Raw genomic sequence first — 23,296 nt, 5'->3', positions numbered from 1 at the left:
GAAATTTTCTTTAGTATGAAGCAAAGAAAATTGTTGTTGTTACCATTTAGCTTCAAACAGATGAGTTGACAAAGTTTGCAGCTCTGCTTCTAGTTGTTCCCGTAAAGCAAGCCATTGTTGGTCCAGTTTTACTGACAAGTTGTTGTTTTACAATATCTTTGTTTGTTTTCTTGTTTACAGTTTTAACTTGTTCCCATCTCGACCATTGCATTTCTTTCTTTTTTTGAAGAATGGGCTGAATTTTGCTTTTAAGAAGCCATACACCACATTTGTCGCATTTTCTGTTAATGCAATCTAGTTTTGCAAATTTTTCCCCGGACAGGAACATCACAAAGACTGTTCTTAACAGCAGTATACCCATCCTTTATGAGATCCCTGTTCACACTCTGTTCGTTATTCGCAAGCTCTTGAAGGCATTTTAATTTCAGCTTCACATTTTCACAATACTCGCACAAGCATTGGTACAACTTTCTGTTTTTCTGTGGGAGAACATGCTTTGGCTTTAACTTGCAAAATGCTGAGTAAGACGCCTTCTTGTTAGAGTTCTCTTCGGACCATGTTTGGTAGGCAGTGCTCAATGATGTTTGCAGAACTTTTTTTGGCTCCAAATCATTTTTTACTGCCTTCCTGTCAGGAATATTGATAGAATTCATTTCATTTTCATAAAAGTCGGTGATGGCCTTTTCAGTTTCTGTTGGTAAAGCATCTTCTCTCCGTTTACGCGGCTTTTCTTCGAAGAATTTTGAGTATAAATATTTTTTTAATGCCTGTAGCACTGCAAAACAGTTGCTGTGTTTCTTTTGATTTGTTCAATGACTTGAACATCTGGAAAAAATTTCCTTTTTTGCTCTTCTGTGCATCTGTTCTTCCTTTCAAACTCTGACTTGCTTCCTTAACAGCATCCAAGACACCTACAAGATTTCAGAATTGAGGGTCTATGATACCTTCCGCTTCCATAGCTGCCTTTCGCTTAGGTGTTTCATTAGTTGCCAGTCTTCTCATCACTTTTGCGTACCTAGTTGGAGATTTTGGCATTTTGCAGTGCCTGTAAACAAACTTTTTAAAAGACCCCGACATCTCGTTATCACCCTTAGACAAAGATGGAATACTTGGGCTTTGTGATTTAGATCTTGATGACTCTTTTACTGCTGCTCTTTTCTGTCTTTTTGAACGTGCATCTTTTTCTTTTATTCTTCTTTTCTGCTGATAAGTTTGCCCGGTATAATGCTTTCTTTCTTCTCTGTATGGATTTTCGTTCTTCTTCTTTTCTCTCTTCTTGCCTTGTTTTTGGTATCTCTTTTTTCCCTGCCTTCTCCAATGCCTTTCTCTCTCTGTACTTTTTCATCCTTATCTTTGATTGATCAGCATTTTTCTTTTTTTGATCTGTTGTCATTTTCGCCCTCCATGTCCTCATGCAAGCCGCATGGTCATCTCTTCGGACGATGGTGTCTTTTAAAGATTTATTCTCATGGTGTTATTGTCATACCTGAAATATTTACAGTCAGTGGTGAATTGATAATATAAACCCCGTTGATTTCAACCAAAGGCTACTCAACTTTATTTCTCGATAGATTGAGTATGTCACGCGCAATTTGGAGCCGCGGGGATGAATTTATGATGGTCCAAATTAGAAACTTGTGGTGTTTTCAGTACCGAACGTACGTTTGATGAACATGTACATGTATCAAAATAGGTTTGAACACATATACATGTACGTGTGTAAATACAAATGTAGAAAAGCTACATTGTTTATGTTACTACCGTACCTCTTTGAGCAATGCTTCCGTGCGTATGATAAATAAACAATGTTGTACAATGTACAGTTTTGCACATTCCGATGACGTCGCAATGTTTACATGTGTGTCGGTGAGTCTGTGTTGTTCGCTACAACATGTAGATCTACATCCTATATTTTTAACATCTTTGGTTGTACGTAAATGGATAAGTTATGTCAGGACAACATCAGTCTTCGAGTTGCATAAGTTTAACCAAAACGACCTAGCACGATAATGCATTTTTGTTCGCCTCGGGAGACAGACAAGTCCCGTACGTCATCTACTGTGAATCGGCGAAAGTAGGCCTTACATACACAATGTACGTTTAGGTGTTTCGAAATATCAATGAAACGGAATCCTACAATTGTAGCTTTACAATACTTATAATAGATATCTCTAATATTTATTGAAGTGTTAGAGACAACAATATAAATATAAGCTAACATTTTGAGAGCGGTAAACGTTTACAGTAGTGGGCCTACATGTGTTTGTACATGTTCCTCGAAACGACGTCCGATACATTTGAAAATCTCCAAAATCAAGAAATAATGACATGGAACTATGTAAACATCCGTGTATTCAAGTAATTTCAAAAGTGAACTGATTAAGTAGAACTCAAGTGATCACAAAATTGAAAAAAACTCTCTGTTTGCCACACCTCCTTGACACAGGCGGTTTGAATCGGACGCCGCGTCACAACTACGTTAAATATCCTGCCACGTAATGAATTGTGTAAACGTGTGTAATCATAAGAAGTAAAAGATTAAAACCAAAGTGCTTTGCACCATGGCGTTTTTAACAACAGATAAATAAAACGATTTATAGTTTCATACTGGGAAAACCCCAGATATATGCTTCATCAGACGGAACTCATTTTATTTGTAAGTTCATTGATAAATTGGCGGGAATTTCCGCCACTTCGAGTGGCTGTTCCAAATGCCTATCGGAACTAAACGATATAATTCAATTTTAGTCTTATAAATGCCATAAACACTATTAAGGGTAAATTTTGAGTTATGAAAATAAAAGTTAAGACTGTAAATATAAGGATTAAAGTCTCTTTCTGGTGGTTCTATCGAAGGATAAAGTTGAGTAGGGTATCGATATTTGTTTCATGGACCGCTTCACGGTCCATTCCAAATATCAATACCCTACTCAACTTTATCCTTCGATAGAACCACCAGAAAGAGACTTTAATCCACGGTCCATGAAACAAATATCGATACCCTACTCAACTTTATCCTTCGATAGAACCACCAGAAAGAGACTTTAATCCTTGGATAAAGTTGAGTAGGGTATCGATATTTGTCTATTGATTCCAAATATCGATACCCTACTCAACTTATCCTTCGATAGAACCACCTGAAAGAGACTTTAATCCTTAAATAAAAGATATTTAACTAAGAACTTTAAACGACAAATTTACCTGTCCACAATTTTTCTGAAATTTTCACTACATTTACTTCAGGTAATGAGCCAATTTTTTAGAAAATATTTTTGGTGCACTCAAACTGGAAGTGAGTGAATTACCATTGTTAATAATTGACAAGGCCGAAAATAACTCCCAAAATTTCGACAGTTTCGGTCTTGAAAATGTAGCCAAAATTTTATTTGCTACATTTCGCCTACATATTTGTTATAATAATATGTAATTATTTACACTCTTTAGAAAATGATACAGATTGATGACATAAAACATTATTTTAATACCTTTTTGGATCAATAAAGGGAACCCTGTCATACACCTCTACTGGGCAACTTTAATTTGGCCATAGCACAGGCCCCTGGGAGCTTTTGAATTTTTTAAACGTATATCAAGGGTTTGCATTTATGTTGCTACATATAATATATAAATTAATTTTAATAAAATATGTTCATGGGCAAATTTCCATTGTTCGTGAAAGAGGTCCTTTAGTCCTATATCCCAAGGCATTTCTACAAGTAAAAGGATTTAAAGGATTTACCCCTATTTCCTCTATTTGGCCCCGCCCTTCGTATCCCTGGAGATCAGAGCCAAAATTTATACAAACTCTGTTCCCCTTACCCAAAGGATGTTTATGGACATATTTGATTACATTCCATGCAGAACTCTATGACTTGTAGCGATTTAAAGGATTTACCTCTATTTCCCCTATTAGGCCCCGCTCCTCCTGCCCCTGGGGTGTCAGAGCCAAAATTTATACAAACTCTGTTCCCATTACCCCGTGGATGCTTCTCGCCAAATTTGATTACATTCCATACAGTACTCTATGACTAGCAGCGATTTAAAGGATTTACCCTTATTTCCCTTATTGGGTTTGTTTGTTTGATTAATTAACGTCCTATTAACAGCTTTGGTCCTGTAAGGGCGACGTCCAATGTATGCGGTGTAGTGCATGTATGTTGTGGAAGGTGCGTGGTTTAGGAAATTGTTGTACATTCATATTGTGTCTTCTTGTATAGTGGAACTGTTGCCCTTTTTATAGTGCTATATCACTGAAGCATGCCGCTGAAGACACCAAGCAACACACCCCACCCGGTTACATTATACTGACAACGGGCGAACCAGTCGCCCCACTCCCTGTATCCTGAGCGCTAAGCAGGAGCAGAAACTACCACTTTTATAGACTTTGGTGTGTCTCGGCCAGGGGACAGAACCTAGAGCCTTCCTCACGGGGGCGAACGCTCAACTCAAGGACAAAAGTGAGGCGGTGCCAAGGGAGGCATTAGGAAGATAAGTCAGTTAGGAAGAAGAGAAAAGGTAATATCCTAAATTTAGTCGCCTTTTACGACCATTCCCCCTAAGGATGTTTATGGCCAAATTTGGTTACATTCCATGCAGAACTCTATGACTAGAAACGGACGGACGCCGCCATGACAGAAGCGCACCGACCCTGCGGGCCAGGTGAGATAAAAACGTAATTGAAAATTTTGTTTTAAATTCGTATTTACTTGATTAATAAAAAACACAAGGCCCAGAAGACCTGTATCGCTTGCCTGTTTTTTTTAGTAATTATCACAAAGACTCTTACAATTAGAAAAATTAACTCTAAAACTTGTTCAATTTTGAATCAACATATATAATGATGCTATAGATACCATACAAATATGTTATCCAATACATAGGTTCAGAGAGGAAGTAATTTATATGAAAAAAGTAGCCTAAATATACCTTTTTGGCCCCGTATCTAAGGCCCCAGGAGGTCAGCCCTATCATTTGTACAATTTCAAATCCCCACCTTATAAGGATGCAGCCATTGCACTATGAGTGCTCTCCCATGCTTAGTTGCAAAGAAATCGTATATATGGAAATAGCCAAATTGATCCTTTTTGACCCCGCCCCTCAGGCCCCCCCCCATAATTTTCACAATTTTGAATCCCCACCCAATAAGGATACTACAATTGCATTATGAGCGTAATCCCATGTTTAGTTGCAGAGAAGAAGTCATTTATATGGAAATAGTCAAATATACCACTTTTGACCCCGCCCCTCAGGCCCCGGAGTGTCGGCCCTATCATTTGCACAATTGTGAATCCTCACCCTATAAGGATGCTACCATTGCATTATGATTGCTATCCCATGCTTAGTTTCAGAGAAGTCATTTATATGGAAATAGCAAAATTGACCCCTTTTGACCCAGCCCTTCAGGCCCCCAGGGGGTCAATCCCCATCATTTATACAATTTTCAATGCCCACCCTATAAGGAAGCTACCATTGCGTTATGGGTGCTCTTCCATGCTTAGTTGCAGAAAAGTCGTTTATATGGAAATAGCCAATTTGACCCCGCCCCTCAGGCTCCCTGGAGTCAGCCCCATCATTTGTATAATTTTGAATCCCCACACTAAAGCGATGCTACCATTGCATTATGAGTGCTATCCCATGCTCAGTTTCAGAGAAGAAGTCGTTTATATGGACATAGTCAAATTTACCCCTTTTGACCCCTCCCCTAAGGCCCCCGGGGGGTCAGCCCCATCATTTGTACAATTTGAATCTCCACCCTTTAAGGATGATACCATTGCATTATGGTACTATCCGATGCTTAGTTTTAGAGAAGTCGTTTATATGGAAATAGCCAAATTGACCCCTTTTGGTCCCGCCCCTCAGGCCCCTGGAGGGTCAGCCCCATCATTTGCACAATTTTCAGTAAGTAGCCTATAAGGATGCTACCAATCAAATTTTGTTGAAATCCGAGCAGCGGTTATGGAGAAGAAGTCGAGTGTTAACGGACGACGGACGCCGCGGTATCCCATAAGCTCACCTCGGTCCTTCGGAAATAACAGTGTAATACGAACGAGCTAAAGTGATCGTCTGCATATCAAATTATGGAATTAAATAGTTAAATAAATCATATTTCATAGCCATCGTGTAAGATGCGCTTTGTGAATAGACTTACCAATCGGAGCCGTGATTGTGTCGACTGCTTGACAGGCTGCACGAGGGGTGACGAGAACTAATTTTTCATAAAATGTAAACAATCTGAATCTGTTTAGTAATTTATGTGGAATAATAAAACGCTATATACATGTACCTACAAAAAATGTACCTGCAGCAGTGACATATATTGCAGCATTAAATACACCACCACTACCACCAGCATAGGATAATTGATCAAAAAGTCTACAGAAGTTCTTTCCATGTCCATGATTGTAAAATATTAATACATTATGAAATGAATTTTAACCTGGTTCCAAGATAATGAAAAAAACTGAAGTCTACTACAGTCTTAAGTTTAGATTTATCCAATTACGGATAACGTTACAAACAGTTACGTCATTTTTGATTTGTTAAGGGAAGGGGAATTACATTTTGCTATATTCGCAGTCAAAATTAATTTCTATGAGGTCAAATACTCGCAAATAAAAGGGAAAAATGACAAGTAAAATGTGTGTTATTGCGGTTTGAGATTGACAGATATCTCCTCGCAAATGCGTATAATGTACAACACTAAATCAAAAACAAATATGACAATCAATTGACTTACGGTATATTTAAAGAATGTTATTTGGATTTTCTTCTCTAAGTTATCAAACTAGGTAAGTGAATAAAAGGGGAACAATACTTTAGCTGTTAAGAATCTAGCATTATGACTATACGGTATCTTTATATGATCGTACATAGACAAACAATAATTCACATCACGAAACTATATCATGTTACCGCATTTAAATTGCAACTGAAACACATTTGCAGTATAACAGTTAAAATGTAATCCCATATTACGGGATTTAATACAATAATAACCAAATGTGTGATTTGGGGAATAAGGTCCAATATAAAGAACATAATTACATATACTATATATATATATAGTATATTGTAATAAAATCTGGGAAAAAACATGCACTGTATTTCAATCATATATTAACGTCAACAAATAAATTAATGCTATTACAGATATTACTAATATTTGTATAAATTGTCAATAACATCATGTAAGCAATGCCGATTGCATCATAATATATAAAATGAAAAAAATAAAACGTCATAAAAATAATAGAACCAACAGCATACTGTATGTAGAAATTGCATTACGTTGTAAAATGTATCGCTTTGACATTCCTTAAACTTTCGAATTAACTCACTTATAGCAATATGATATCAAAGAGTGAAGTCGTATAGACATTATAAAAAAGCATTCATATAATCTAAACGAGATTCGTTTTATTGGCAACAATAACATTTTACACAAGGTATTTCAAGTAACATAATACAATATATAATCCGAACACGCTTATTTGTTCAGAATTTAGAACTCAACTTATTACTAGAACAATATATTCTATTCTAGCTTCAAAGATCGACTGAATAATTCGATATATTTTATCAATACTCTAAACCAGCTTATTTTTGCGGGCGATTTATTTTCATTTTGCGAAAATAAATATAAATCAAAGATTCAAATGCAATAGTCTACAAGTGTTTTATTTTTAAATCGCGAAATTGGATCGCCACGAAAGGTCGTTGAAAATGAAAACGCGAAATTAATTTACCGCAAAATACAGTTTATTTACAGTAATACACAATAATACTTACATCTTCTTATAGTCACGTATCCTATTAGAGAGGCAGGGTTAGAGCCACACACAGTTCCCATGTACGGTTCACACATAAATGTTGTGTTGGAGTCAGCTTCTGTAACATTGTAGGATAGGGTGCTGGTCCGTTGGTAGTTACAGCCAGATTGTATCAAATTATCATCATTCTGGTTTATGTCAGCTCCGGTAGGGTATCCCTGGAAATCATGAACAAAACTTTACTGTTATACAGACAGGACTATTTCAAGTTTGGATTAATGCCAACTCCTTTGAACCTGGTAAATGAGCAATGCTTAATATTCTGGTAAATAATTACTTGAATTATCATTACTCAATCACTATTGATTCTAACAAAACATTGCAAGACCAATCTTAACAAAATTCTGTTGCCGTGTAGGGGACGTCCCGTGTTTCTGATTTAACATTCACAACAGAGAGCTCCATCTTTCCTCTTGTTTTACTTCGGCTATAAAGTTAGTTTCAGAAAGCTGACAACGAAAGCATGTTTACATCCCGTGCCATTTTTGTTTCTCTTTCGTTTTCGCCTGATTCAAGCGTTGGTGCAACCAAAATGCGTGAAAATAATACAAGAGGCCCATGGGCCTTAACGGTCACCTGAGTTAGAATATATAATGAAACAAATAATGAAACAATTTAAAGACATATAAACTCTATATGCTGGGTCTTGAAGTTGGTCAGTGGTTTATAAATTTGACCTTTTTAGACTATGAAGAGTATTTGCTTCCATCAAACCTGTGAACTTAAGAGGTATTTTTTTTAAAATTTTAATCAATTTGACCCTGTTAAATTTGGTCCTGCCCCTCTGGTCCCCCAGGGGATCATCGAGGACAGATATGGATGTTAAAATGCTATATCTTAGGCTAATAATTCTAATTAAGTTTGACTAATTTCCTACGAAAATTGGGCAAATATTGTTCACAAATATGTTTTTCCTATATAAACTTAAGTAAACTTGACCCCTCCCCAGGGGGTAACGTGAGACCCCAAGGTCATATAATTTACAGTTTACATAAAACACCTGAAGACCTTTCCATCTATAATTATTTGATTCTACTATATCCAGAATTTTAGAAGATTTTTGAAGTTTTAGCCTATTTGACCCTTTTTTAGCCCCGCCCCTCTGACCCCAGGGGGTCGGCTAGGACCAATGTGGATATGATATTAAAATGTTATCTCAGGCTAATAATTCTAACCAAGTTTGACTCGTTTCCAATGAAAATTGAGCAAAAAATGCTCATAAATGTGTTTTCCCTATATAAACTATAGTTAACTTGACCCCCTCCCCAGGGGGAAATGTGAGACCCCAGGGTCATATAATTCACAATTTTTGTAAAGGACCTTAAGACCTTTCTATTTATGAAAAGTATTTGTTTCTACCATTTCCAGAATTTCAGAAGAAGATTTTTGAAGTTTTAGCCTATTTGACCCATTTTTAGCCCTGCCCCTCTGTCCCCCAGGGGATCGGCCAGAATCAATGTGGATATGATATTAAAATGCTATCTCAGGCTAATAATTCTAACCAAGTTTGACTCGTTTCCAATGAAAATTGAGCAAAAAATGCTCATAAATGTGTTTTCCCTATATAAACTATAGTAAACTTGACTCCCTCCCCAGGGGAAAACGTGAGACCCCAGGGTCATATAATTCACAATTTTTGTAAAGGACCTTAAGACCTTTCTATTTATGAAAAGTATTTGATTCTACCATTTCCAGAATTTCAGAAGAAGATTTTTGAAGTTTTAGCCTATTTGATCCCTTTTGACCCCGCCCCTAAGGCCCCTGGAGGTCAGTCATAGAAAATTTGTTAGTAGGATTAAATGGCCATCTCATACTGATAATTCTGACAACATTTGACTCATTTCCTTTTACAAATGACCAAATAATGTGCAAAAATGTGTTTTCTCAATATAAAGTATAGTAAACTTAACCCCCTCCCCAGGGGGAAACTAGAGACCCCAGGGTCATATAATTCACAATTTTTGTAAAGGACCTTAAGACCTTTCTATCTATGAAGAGTATTTGATTCTACCACATCTGTGAGTGGAGAAGAAGATTTTTGAATTTTACTCAATTTTACCCCTTTTGGCCCCTCCCACAGCCCCCTGGGGGTGGGGACCATATAATTCACAATTTTGATTGGCCTTATTCCTTAGAAGGTTTGTGCAAAATTTCATTGAAATTGCTTCAGCAGTTTTGGAGAAGAAGTCGAAAATGTAAATTGTTTACGGACATACGAAGCACGACGGACGACGCACGACGACGGACAAAATGCGATTAGAATAGGTCACAGGTGACCTAATAAAAAACCGGAATTCCTTCATCAAAATCCGGAACTCGAAAAACAGGAGCAGGATTAATATTTATATGTATTTTTCTGAAATTTCAATTTTAGGAGCGGGAATTCCCAATGAGCTATTTTTCTAATTGGTGTGGCCTTAGGGTTAGATTGGCAAAAAAATAGGGTCTATAGGTCGGGATTTTTTTTTAGTGTCTTTCACTCATAAGTAATGGCCTGAACCGGAGTCTGAGATCGAAATCCCAACTTTTGATTTTTTTCCGTGGAAAAGTGGGGAAAATATTAGGGTCAGTCGGGTAACCCTAAACAGACATTTTTTTTGCCTTACATTATTTACACATCAGTAACTTAGTTTTATGTCTGGGCAACTTATTTTTATATCTGGGCATCTTATTTATATGTCTGGGTACTTATTTTTATGCCTGAGTAACTAGTTTATATTTAGGAACCTTTATTTATGCCTGGGTAACTTATTTAGGCCTTACTGTATATCCGAAGTCATTGACCCGCTTGTAACACCATGTGTGTGGTTTTCTGTCACTACCCACAGTTCCTGAACAGGTCAGTGTCAACATTGTCCCCACGGAGTAATAAGTACTATGCACATTGGGAAATGGAAACACAGTCAAGGGATTATTGGTAGATGTAGGATCCACTGTAACAGACAGAATAAATCATATATTAATTACGTTATCATGTAGAAGCATAAAAAATATAATGGAAACCAATAATTGAAAATAATACAATAATTGTTCCTAGCTGTTAATTAATTGATTAATTAAAAGTTATTCTTGAACCTGTTATGTGCACCACTTAATGTACACAGAATGATACATGTAATACAGGAGTTTCGAGATCCCAAAACGACATGGGTAAAGAACAAGTTACTGTCGATCAATCCCACCTTCCGGTGATTGTGATGTCATTTGTTGACATGAATTATGTGACGTCATAATCACTAGAAGGTGGGACTAATTGCCGGTACTTTTTCCACGTTGTTTGGGATCTTGAAACCCTTTTATTGCATAGAATGAGACTGACAAATACTAGTTTTTGAAAATGCAGTTTACTAGATTACATATATTTCTGAAATATACCTGTGGCAGCGACATATTTTTCAGCATTTGCTACGCCCCCACTTCCACCAGTAAGGGTGACTCCCATAGTACATTGGTAGGCTCCTCCGTCAGTACAGGTAGTCCTGTTAGTGGCGATAGTAAACACAAGCGATGCTCCTGATACAGTATTAACGTTCCCTGTCGCCGATACACCCGCTCTTGTGTAACTTATGATATTACCCCAGGTGAGTACAGAATCTGAGGTAGCTTTATTATAGGTAACAGACACTACATTTTGGTAACCCAAAGTGCTAGAGTTCTTTTTAATGGTGATACTGTTGATATCTGTGACACCAACAGTGCTGGGTGTACATGTGATACGGAGTTCTGAAGTCGGTGTTGTCACAGTACTTGGTCCTGTTATTGTGACCTGAAACTATAAACACCGTCTTCATAAACTTAAATTGTGTATAAATACATGCTATCTCTATAGCCTAAGCACTTTGCGAAAACATGCAAGCATTCTATTAAAAGATCAACTGCTTACATTAAGTAAAATGCATATGGTTCAAATTTGACCATTTACAGACATACATTTTGTAGTACAAGCCAGTACACAAAAACTGCATATCCAATTTCATAAAGATTGCAACGCTGACCTTCATATACAAACAAAGATTCAAGAATGCATAACAATGATCATATGCAGACATGCATGTAGCTTTATTATCTATTTCATACCTGGCTTTGCGTTGCTGTTGTTGTACAAGCTGTTGCTGTAAGCGCAACTCTTCACCGATTTTCTGTTCTATATATTTATCTCCAAATATTCCATTTAGTTGTGATTTTTTTTATTTATTTACGTCCTATTAACAGCTATGGTCATGTAAGGACGGCCTCCCATGTATGCGGTGTGTTGCGTGTATGTTGTGCGAGGTGAGTGTACTGGGAGACTGCGGTATGTTCGTGTTGTGTCTTCTTGTATAGTGGAACTGTTGCCCTTTTATAGTGCTATATCACTGAAGCATGCCGCCGAAGACACCAAGCAACACACCCCATCCGGTCACATTATACTGACAACGGACGAACCAGTCGTCCCACTCCCTGTATGCTGAGCGCTAAGCAGGAGCAGTAACTTCCACTTTTGTAGACTTTGGTGCGTCTCGGCCAGGGGACAGAACCCAGAGCCTTCCTCACAAGGGCGAACGCTCAACTCAAGGCCAACTGAGTAACATCGTATCACAACTACCAGTGCCATATATTATCATGGGTGACTTTAACGGTTATAATAGCATCTGGGGCTCCCAGGCACTGACGATAGAGGTAGACGTATCGAAGAGTTTATTAATAACAAGAGGCCCATGGGCCTTAACGGTCACCTGAGTTTGAATATATAATGAAACAAATAATGAAACAAATTAAAGACATATAAACACCATATGCTGGGCCTTGAAGTTGGTCAGTGATTTATAAATTTGACTTTTTAGACTATGAAGAATATTTGCTTCCATCAAACCTGTGAACTTAGAGGTATTTTTTGAAATTTTAATCATTTTGACCCTGTTTGGTCCTGCCCCTCTGGTCCCCCAGGGGGTCATCGAGGACGGATATGGATGTTAAAATGCTATATCTTAGGCTAATAATTCTAATCAAGTTTGACTAATTTCCTACGAAAATTGGGCAAATAATGTTCACAAATATGATTTTCCTATATAAACTAAAGTAAACTTGACCCCCTCCCCAGGGGGTAACGTGAGACCCCAAGGTCATATAATTCACAACTTTAATAAAAACACCTTAAGACCTTTCCATCTATAATTATTTGATTCTACTATATCCAGAATTTTAGAAGATTTTTGAAGTTTTAGCCTATTTGACCCTTTTTTAGCCCCGCCCCTCTGCCCCCAGGGGGTCGGCCAGGACCAATGTGGATATGATATCAAAATGCTATCTCAGACTAATAATTCTAACCAAGTTTGACTCGTTTCCAATGAAAATTGAGCAAAACATGCTCATAAATGTGTTTTCCCTATATAAACTATAGTAAACTTGACCCCCTCCCCAGGGAGGAAACGTGAGACCCAAGGGTCATATAATTCACAATTTTTGTAAAGGACCTTAAGACCTTTCTATTTATGAAAAGTATTTGATTCTACCATTTCCAGAATTTCAGAAGAAGATTTTTGAAGTTTTAGCCTATTTGACCCATTTTGACCCCGCCCCTAAGGCCCCTGGGGGTCAGTCATTGAAAATTTGTTAATAGGATTAAATGGCCTTCTCATACTGATAATTCTGACAACATTTGACTCATTTCCTATTACAAATGACCAAATAATGTGCAAAAATGTGTTTTCCCAATATAAACTATAGTAAACTTAACCCCCTCCCCAGGGGGAAACTAGAGTCCCCAGGGTCATATAATTCACAATTTTTGTAAAGGACCTTAAGACCTTTCTATCTATGAAGAGTATTTGATTCTACCACATCTGTGAGTAGAGAAGAAGATTTTTGAAATTTTACTCAATTTTACCCCTTTTGGCCCCTCCCACAGCCCCATGGGGGGTGGGGACCATATAATTCACAATTTTGATTGGCCTTATGCCTTAGAAGGTTTGTGCAAAATTTCATTGAAATTGCTTCAGCAGTTTTGGAGAAGAAGTCGAAAATGTAAATTGTTTACGGACATCAGACGGACGACGGACGACGCACGACCAAAAGGCGATTAGAATAGGTCACTTGAGACTTCGTCTCAGGTGACCTAAAAACAGCTTATGTCTTTATAACACAAATGCCCCAACATATTTACACCCTGTCTCTGGCTCGCTTACCCACATTGATATATCGTTGTGCCATCCATCAATTCTTCTGGATTATGATTGGATGGTCAACGATGATCTTTGTGGGAGCGATCACTTTCCAATTAAACTAAAAAACATAGGGTCACCAAAACTTGAGGAGCCTATTCCTCGTTGGAATCTATATAAGGCGGACTGGGTTCAATTTAAAAATTTGAAAAAAGAGGAGCTCATCGAGGATAAATTTTTGAACCTTGATGACCCCATTAAAATTTTCACAGAAGCGCTCACTTCTATCGCTAGAAAAAACTATACCAAAACCTACGTCTCGTTTCGTCTCTCAAATGATTCATTTACCAATAGATCTGGTAGAAATTCCTCTCTGAGGCGGAACTTGTCTTCGCCAACCGTCTCAAACTATAACAATTTTAAAATTTGGAGAGCAAAAGTTCGAAGGTCTATCAAAACCGACAAAAAAAGTACTTGGAAAGAGTACGTCTCAAAAATTAATTGCAATACATCTTCGAAGAAAGTTTGGGAAATGATTGGTAAAATCAGTGGGAAAAGAAAAGAAAAACCATCCTCCCACCTCATTAACAAAAATAAAATATTTTCTTCAAAATCGGAAATAGCTGACGCATTTGCCAAAAATTTTGCTAAAAATTCATCCGTCAAAAATCATTCCAAAAAATTTAAAAAAGAAAAGGAAAAGAGACGTCTTGATTTTAAATCCTCCAATAGTGAAAGTTACAATAGGCCTTTCGAGATACCAGAATTGATCGAGTCCCTTGAGAAATCAATGGACTCGGCAGCTGGACCAGACGAAATTCCATATATGATTTTAAAACAATTACCAGACTCTTCACTAAAATGTCATTTAACTTTAATTAATCAAGTTTACTCTTCTGGCAAAATTCCCGAGTCTTGGAAGGAATCTACTATTATACCCCTTCCGAAGCCCGGTAAAGGTGCTACTGATGCCAATAACTATCGTCCTATTTCATTGACGAGTTGTATTTGTAAAACTCTAGAACGTATGATAAATACTAGATTAGTTTGGTTCCTGGAATCAAACAATATTTTAAGTCCTTTGCAAAGCGGCGGCTTTAGAAACCGCAGGGGAACGGTAGACCACTTTGTTAGACTAGAAACATTTATACAAGAAGCATTTGCCAAGAAAGAACATCTTGTGGCCGTATTCTTTGACCTTGAAAAGGCATACGACACAACTTGCCAATATGGAATCATGAACGATCTCCATGATATCGGTATACGTGGTAATTTGCCAAAGTTTATTTCAAATTTGATATCTGACAGGCATTTCAAAGTTCGAACGGGTTCAACTTATTCAGAAACAGAAACACAGGAGATGGGCGTCCCTCAGGGTGGTATCCTGTCCGTCACACTTTTTGGATTAAAAATTAACAGCATAACTAAATGTCTTGGCAATCTACGGAAGGGACTCTATTTGTGGACGATTTCTTGATCTGTTACAGATAAAAAACATGCACATTATAGAACGACAACTACAACAATGTTTAGGCAAATTACAAAATTGGGCTGACGAAAATGGCTTTAGATTTTCAAGATCAAAAACTGTCTGTATGCACTTCTGTCAAAAACGAAAACCACACAATGATCCTGACCTCACACTCAATGGAATTAAAATTCCAGTAGTTGACCAAACTCAATTTCTTGGACTAATATCTGATTCGATACTGTCCTTTGTTCAACATATCAAACATCTGAAGGACAAGTGCTCGAATGCGCTGAACATTCTACGAGTTCTTTCACATTCAGATTATGGTGCAAACTGTGAAATGCTTCTACGTATCTATCGGGCACTTATTAGATCAAAACTTGACTATGGCCCTATTGTCTATGGATCGGCTCGCAGCTCATATCTACAGATGCTTGACCCTATACAGAATCAGGGACTGCGTCTCGCACTTGGAGCTTTTCTAATAACACCTGTGAAGAGTCTCCGTGTGGAAGCTAATGAGCCATCTCTAGACGATCGACGAAAGAAATTATCCTTACAGTATGCTGCTCAACTGAAATCCAACCCCAAAAATCCCGCTTTAACCTTGTATTCAATCCACAACATCAAGAAATATTTACACAAAATCAAAAGCTCATACCAACATTTGGCATCAGAATTTCAATTGTTTTGCTGGAACTAAATATAAATTTCGACACCATTGACGAGTACTATCGGATGTACCACCATGGCTCATTCAAACACCTGATATCAATCTATCTCTACACGAGAGGGCAAAATCCAGTGCATTACCTGAAGAACACAAATCATCCTACACTGATCTACACTGACGGATCAAAAGATGGTGATAATGTTGCTGTACATCTAATCACTGCTCCTCTATCCGACTCCCGGATGTTGCCTCCATTTTCTCTGCGGAAGCATGTGCTATCGGTCTGGCGCTTGACCATATCGAAGAACACCGCATTGAAAAGGCAATCATCTGTTCCGACTCTCTTTCGGTTCTTCAGGCTTTGAAATCAAGAAACCCTAGAAACACATTAATCCAAAATCTTTTGATCCGAACATTTCGATTGTCTTCTAAAACACAATTAGTTATCTCTGGATTCACTGCCATGTGGGTATAAAGGGAAATGAAAAGGCCGATAAAGCAGCTAAGACTGCTCTTCGCCTAGCACAAACACATTTGAAACTACCTTACACCGACATCAAACCTTACATTCAGTCAGCCATTAAACACCATTGGCATCAAAGGTGGTCTACCGAAACAAACAATAAACTTTTTAAAATACAACCTACACTTAATTCTAACCTGTCCAGTCGGAGAGACCGCAGAGAGGAAGTTGTTCTCTCTCGGCTCCGAACTGGACACACATACTCTACCATTCCTATCTATTGAGAGGGGAGGATCCCCCTACATGCCATGCTTGTGATTCTCCTCTCACAGTGGAGCATGTTTTATTGCATTGTATTGATTTTAAACACATACGAGATAAGTACTATGATGTCTCCGACATGTACACTTTGTTTCATGCCATGAGACATAATCGTATTTTCAATTATCTCAAAGAGATCGACATTTTTAACAAAATTTGAACGTTTTTCTCATCTCATCTTATATTCATATCAACGCAACACTCATCGTTTCGTCAACATTGCGCATGAGTTTTCTCATGTGTTTTAGCCAAAATTATTTTATCCTCTGTAACTCTTTTTATTTAATCAACATTTACAAATTTGTTTTAGTTTTTGCTTGCCTTTTTCTTATCCTGATCTTTTAAATACAATCCTTGTTTATATCCTGGTACTAATGCCTACCCTGTAGTTTGGTCCTAATGATCTTAGTTGTCGATGAGCCGTAAAACTCAAACAAACAAACAAACAATTGCGTTGGGGAAACGACTATGTATGGTTAAGGCCCTTATTGGCCCCAAATTCATCTCAATTTCAAATATGTGTAAAGATATAGTGCTTTTGTATTTGAAATATTAAGCACATTCCTTTACCATCTCGGGTGATAGTTATCTATGATTATAGCTCCAGTTAACCATATAAAATAATTTGGTAATATTCGGCCTATTTCGTGTTTTTCTCTCTTAGATACAAAAGAGCGCAATCTTGAACGAACTTAATATTTAGTGAGAACATGAATTCAAGGTACTTAAGATAGTTTTAAATTTGATTAATTTATGCAAATTTTGGATGGTTTTCATGACAACGACATCTTCCATGACACACAACTATGATACCAATTGTATTACAAATGACTCCATATTTAACATTCAACAATTAAACCCGAAATTACAAGTTGGCCGCCAAAGAGGGCCTACATGCACACCGTACATGTTATTTATGGGACTGAATATCGTTGATGTCTTACAAGAGAATGTGTTAGAATCAACAGTTTTACACCCATGGTCACAGTGATCATTTTATGAAAGCTTAAAATACAAACCCGGAGTGGTTATATAGATCTGTATTTTAATCAGGTTGCTAAAAATGCTTCTTTGAATTTTAACAGTATGCATAAAAGTAAATAAGATTACAATTGTGTGTTCTATATCATATCATATGGTAGTAGCTCTTTTTGGAATCTATGGTCAAAACCAATGACTTCAGTGCTTCATAGGACGTTTAAGGGACAATTCAGTGAGGCTAATTCTGTTACAGAAATAAGCAAGATGCAAAATATGACATAAATGTATTGTTCTACATTCCACTTACGAGTTGATGAAATTATTTTTTGAAAATTACATGCATCTAATAAGGTAAACACAATATTGTAAGAGCGATACGAGTAGTTCTACACTGGCAAGGCTCAGGGTTCGACACACAAAATATCCGTTCCATATATATCATATGTGTAATGGTGGACAGTAAGCAAGTTTGAACATTTCACTACAGTGGGCTTTTCTGACACATCATAGTAAAACCAACTACATATGTAATCTAATATATATTAGAACGGGTTTGTTTCCAAATTTAAATTCCGAAAAATTTCAATGTACTCTTAGAATGAATTCTCCCTTTAAAGTTATATGTGCCGTAACTTTGCAAAATGTTTGACATGTTATCTATTAAAAATCATCTAAATAAACAGACAAATATGTATGATGCAACATTGTTTACAAGACATAATTCAAGCTCTGTAAAACGCATGTTTTGTACCATATGTATGTTTAGATTGAAACATGCATGTATAAATAACTTTCCAATTACGAATTAAAATGTCATATGACATTGTAGATCACAACTTGCTTTATGATCTGACAGTATGTGCTCATTTCACTGCAACGAAGATATAATAATAATTTCGGATTAACAAAATATCAAAATCTCTTCTTGATTGGTGAATATGAAAATTAAGATACATGTAACTTTATGCGTAACCAAACAAAACCTACCAAAACCATTCGATATTTTGTTCACTATGTATAGATAATTGTACCTACCTCTGGTCACCAAACCTAGGAGGAGAAAACCCAGCATTTGGAAAATTTTCTCCATAACTGCACTTTACTAATAGCTACGCAAGGCGCACAGCTGTCAATAGCAAGAAGCGTATGCTCATCCACTGCTTCCTCGACTGTTTGAAGTTTCGATGTTTACATATTTTAAAGCTGGCTGCCGTTAGATTTATTGCAATGAGGTGGCATGCGTCAGCGTTAAGATAATTTTGTTTACAGTCGTTAATATAAGATGGATGCCGATTAGTGAAATATATGAAGCAAACTTTCAGTATGACGTAGACTTGCTTTTCTCTTAATAACGGCTAATTTAGCGTTTACGACCTATTGTGTTGTTAATTTTTAAATATTTCGTTATGCAGTAATTGCATCAAGGTTTCCTATACTGTACAATGCTTTTATTGTTTTATTCAATATATATAATAAATAAATACATTCCCATTAACGATATATATAGCATTAAACTGTCTTCCTATGGCATCTAAGGTCTATATAAATGCCAGAGCAAGCTACAATTTAGCGCGCATTATGCGAGCAAAGCTCTGGCATCTTCATGTATATAGACCATGGATGCCATAGGAAGATAGCTTTATGCTTATATTTACATTATCAACTCATTTAGGGTCTCTAACATTGTTTAAGCTAGACCACGAAAAACGTTTATCAACGACGATTTAATCCACAAGATGGAACAGACATTTTGACGGTGATCAGTTGACGTCACCACGTCAACATTAGTGACGAACGTAATAATGGTCACGTTTTGGGTGTCAGCTGTGCCGTCAAATACTTCACTTAGCCTTGGTTTAGTATATATAGTAGAAATGACAAGTAAATGTAAATATATCCAATTAAATGGTATAGTTACTTGATAGCTAAATCGTGTTTACGAATAACTGCATGTACGTTGTAATTGCGAAATAAAATTATCGTGTGACAGCCTAACCGGCAGTCTATTTTAAGTATAGCCTGCAGACGAACGTTTTAACCCCAAAAATCTATGACGCATATATGTACAGTAACATATAGTTGGAAGGACGAAATACAGACGACAATTTCGATAGTTGCATACTTACAAAGAAAATATCGTGCGGCGTCACATTACAAATACAAGGTTTGTCTGCAAATCATCTCATAGTATTTTTTTATTGTATCGTCAATAGTGTTTTGACATGAAGTAGTATATGCAGTTGAATTTATAACAGGCAAACATTGTAAAGTTTGTACATTTGTCAGTACACGTACACGAAAAAGTATTTATTACAGAATTTTAGCCCAATTAGCTTGTGACGTCACCGGTTCAAGAGTTTGACGTCACATGCGCGGACTGTTACATGAATGGCGTAAAATTCCGCCAAAATTCGCGTAAAGGTACCAGACAGATCGGACGAGATAGAAAAATCTAGCACACGGGTATCATGTGAGATTTATCCCTGAATTTTAGCCCAGATTGTTATCTCTCTCCTACACCACTTGTGGACGTAGATTTACGAATTGAAAGTGGAAAGCTATTATTTATTGCCTTGACGGGCACCAGGACCACACAATTAAACTTCGTTCAATCATGCAATATAACCACAATAAACTCTATATTCTCAAGGAAGTTGGATCCCATTACAAACATTAATATTCCATTGAGATAAATACTAAGGAGGTAAATTAAAATAAGTTTTTGAAAGAAGTATCCCGAAATTAGATCATGTGAAATGTTCAAATTAAGAAGAATTATTTACATTTCGGACATTTCTGTTACAGTTACAGATATGGGGGAAGTTTCTGACGTGGATCCGATGGGTATAACCCCATATACATATGCATGTAGCTGACTTTAAAGAAAAGTATTTTTAGAAACAACTACGTGGCATTAAAGATGTAATCCTCTTAGGCTTCAGTCTCGTTGAAGTCTCGTTTCGACATAGATCAAAGCAGTCATGAGATTTTCAAATACAATTTATCAATATCTGTAGCAAAAAAGGACATTACTATTCTTCGTAAATTTTCAATAGTGGGATTTTAAGAAATGGACCATTTGGCGGTCATTTTGAAAATGTGTCTTTTTTTCGTTTTAAGGAGAGTGGCAGTCTCTCAGAAATTGCTTGGAGTAATTCACATCGTATTTTAGGAAATATGATACCAGCCCATGCAGATCTAAGGTATGTCCAGTACATTTGTACCTTGATAGGGAAAAACAGCTATCCAACAACTTCCTTACCATTGGACTTGAAACAAGAGCATTCATTTCCAGTCACTCCTTCCCAAATATGTTGAAACAGTATTTAGGTTTGTAATTTATTCATTAAAAAATACCAATTGTTTTGAAGAATTTAACTTATTGAACTTCACACAATCAATTTGGATGTATATCATCAACAGCATTCTGAATTAGGACTTTTCTATTGCAGCTCTATTAGGACCTTTTATGAAAAGTGATAGGAAAATCAATGAGGATATATCCTTTTGACGACAAAGTTCTGCAGCAGATGAGATTTCTGAACCCTGTTGAGATATAATCTGTTGCTCAATATGAAGGTAGGAATTCACCCTACGCTTAGTTATCGGTATCATCATACCCAATATATTTTGGGCTGGTTATTAATGTTGTTGTTTGTTTGATTATTTTAACGTCCTATTAACAGCCAGGGTCATGTAAGGACGGCCTCCCATGAATTTAGTGTGTAGCGTGTGTGAAGTGCGAGGTGTGCGTGTTCGTGTTGTGTCTTCATGTATAGTGGAACTGTTGCCCTTTTTATAGTGCTATATCATTGAAGCATACCACCGAAGACACCAAGCTTAAGCAACACCCCCCACCCGGTCACATTATACTGACAATGTCCTACTCTCTGTTTGCTGAACGCTAAGCAGGAGCAGAAACTACCACTTTTATAGACTTTGGTGTATCTAGGCCAGGGGACATAATCCAGAGCCTTCCTCACAGGGGCGAACACTCAACTCAAAGCCAAAAGTGAGGAGGTGCCAAGGAAGGCATTAGAAAAGATAAGTCAGTTAGGAAGAAGAGAAAAGATAAAATCATATCCTTAATTTAGTCGCCTTTTACGATTATGCAATAGGGGCAGCAGGTACAATTCTAATGCCTTACCTGCAGGGCCAGGTTATTAATGTGCCAGGATATATTATACTTATGCATTACAATTGTGATTTTCCCTTTCATTTAGGTTTATACCTGATGTCCCAAATTAAGACAAGTCATAAAGGATGGCCTTCATCCTGTCACCATCATCACCCTTGCCTGCCAATGATACACGGAAGCCTGGCCGCTTCTGGTTGGAACGCAGTCAGCAAAACGATCCATCTGGCAAGCCATTATATGGGAATCTGATACAACTTGTCCATGCCTTGTGTAGAATGTCCCAAGGCATTCAAATGCTGCATCTGAGAGGAGTTTCTCAATGCTGAGAAAAAAATCAAACTGACAGGAGAGGAAAGTTGTCTAGCAAAACTATTCATTCCTTGATGTTGGTGAAATTCAATATGAATGCAGACTTTCAATTACACCCAAAGTAATTCATGTCCAATGTGAAAAGATACATAAATAAGAGAAAATTGTTACATAAATTGAAATTATGTGTTTGTGTTTATTTTGTGTAGAATTTCATAATAAGAAACAGATAGGCATGCCGCGCGTATACCTTCCTTATTTGAGACCAAAATCCCTAAAGATGATTATATCTGTCTCCCTTACCATCCTGGGCAGATAAATATTGCATGTAAACCGTGTGTCCAACAGGGTGCTCATTTTTATCATTACTTGGTGTATTTCAATGTGTGTGTCAAACAGGGTGCTCCTTTGTGGCCCTTGGTTTTTTTCTGGATTCGCAACAATGATTGCAAAAATAAAAAAAAATAAATAAAAAATGAAAAAATGAAAGCAAAAATCTTTCGTTATCCAGTTATTTTCAACAATTGTTTGCATGCATTTTAATATTGGAACATGTTTAAAAAAATCCATGTTGTATTTTGATGGTTTTCTATAAAATGTTTTCTAACTTATGTACATGCATTATTTGACAAAGACTAAAATAAGTTGCTATTCGATATTATTTACCAAAAAATTATCTGGAATAGGATATTATGGTTATTATTGTCCTTTAGGCCAAATGACAGTTAATTTATGTGTTCATACGGAAAGTTGGTTGGCTATTTTCATGAACTACAGTTTATATAGATTTATATACTGGTCATTTAAATTTGGTAGACTATACATATTGTGTACATGGAGCTAAATGGCCTGTTCAAGAATTCACAGGATAATCATAATCATGGGTATTTTATAATTAACAAAAAAATAATCACCTCATCAATCATTACTTTGTGATATCAGATTTTGAAGTGGAAGGTTTAAACAAAAAT

General features: G+C 36.8%; 1 protein-coding gene and 1 pseudogene across 1 annotated transcript; one reads left to right on the top strand and one right to left on the bottom strand.

Annotated features, from left to right (window-relative positions):
• Positions 1–1,004: 1,004 nt before the first annotated feature.
• On the bottom strand, positions 1,005–21,167 carry LOC138319526 (uncharacterized). The gene is made up of 5 exons (XM_069262677.1): positions 21,141–21,167; positions 11,205–11,595; positions 10,593–10,762; positions 7,789–7,987; positions 1,005–1,486 (listed from the first exon to the last, which is right to left on the bottom strand). Exons 1-5 carry the CDS (start codon positions 21,165–21,167, stop codon positions 1,467–1,469), a joined length of 807 nt encoding a protein of 268 aa, XP_069118778.1. The 3' UTR covers positions 1,005–1,466.
• A 184-nt stretch (positions 21,168–21,351) lies between these two features.
• Positions 21,352–22,734, top strand: LOC138319525 (uncharacterized; annotated as a pseudogene).
• Positions 22,735–23,296: the final 562 nt, after the last annotated feature.

This window comes from Argopecten irradians, chromosome 3 (assembly GCF_041381155.1).
Source record: "Argopecten irradians isolate NY chromosome 3, Ai_NY, whole genome shotgun sequence".
In the NCBI taxonomy this organism is placed as follows: domain Eukaryota; kingdom Metazoa; phylum Mollusca; class Bivalvia; order Pectinida; family Pectinidae; genus Argopecten; species Argopecten irradians.
Note: the sequence above shows the minus strand (reverse complement) of the source record. Positions and strands in the feature narration are given on the sequence as shown.

What these genes read in the sequence shown, in the direction of transcription:
- LOC138319526 (XM_069262677.1), bottom strand. Translation starts at nt 21,167, where the DNA reads ATGAATGCTCTTGTTTCAAGTCCAATG. An exon ending in CTCTTGTTTCAAGTCCAATG is followed by an intron (nt 11,596 to 21,140) that starts GTAAGGAAGTTG and finishes TTATAGTTTCAG; the next exon opens with GTCACAATAACAGGACCAAG. An exon ending in TCAATGACTTCGGATATACA is followed by an intron (nt 7,988 to 10,592) that starts GTAAGGCCTAAA and finishes CATGATTTCCAG; the next exon opens with GGATACCCTACCGGAGCTGA.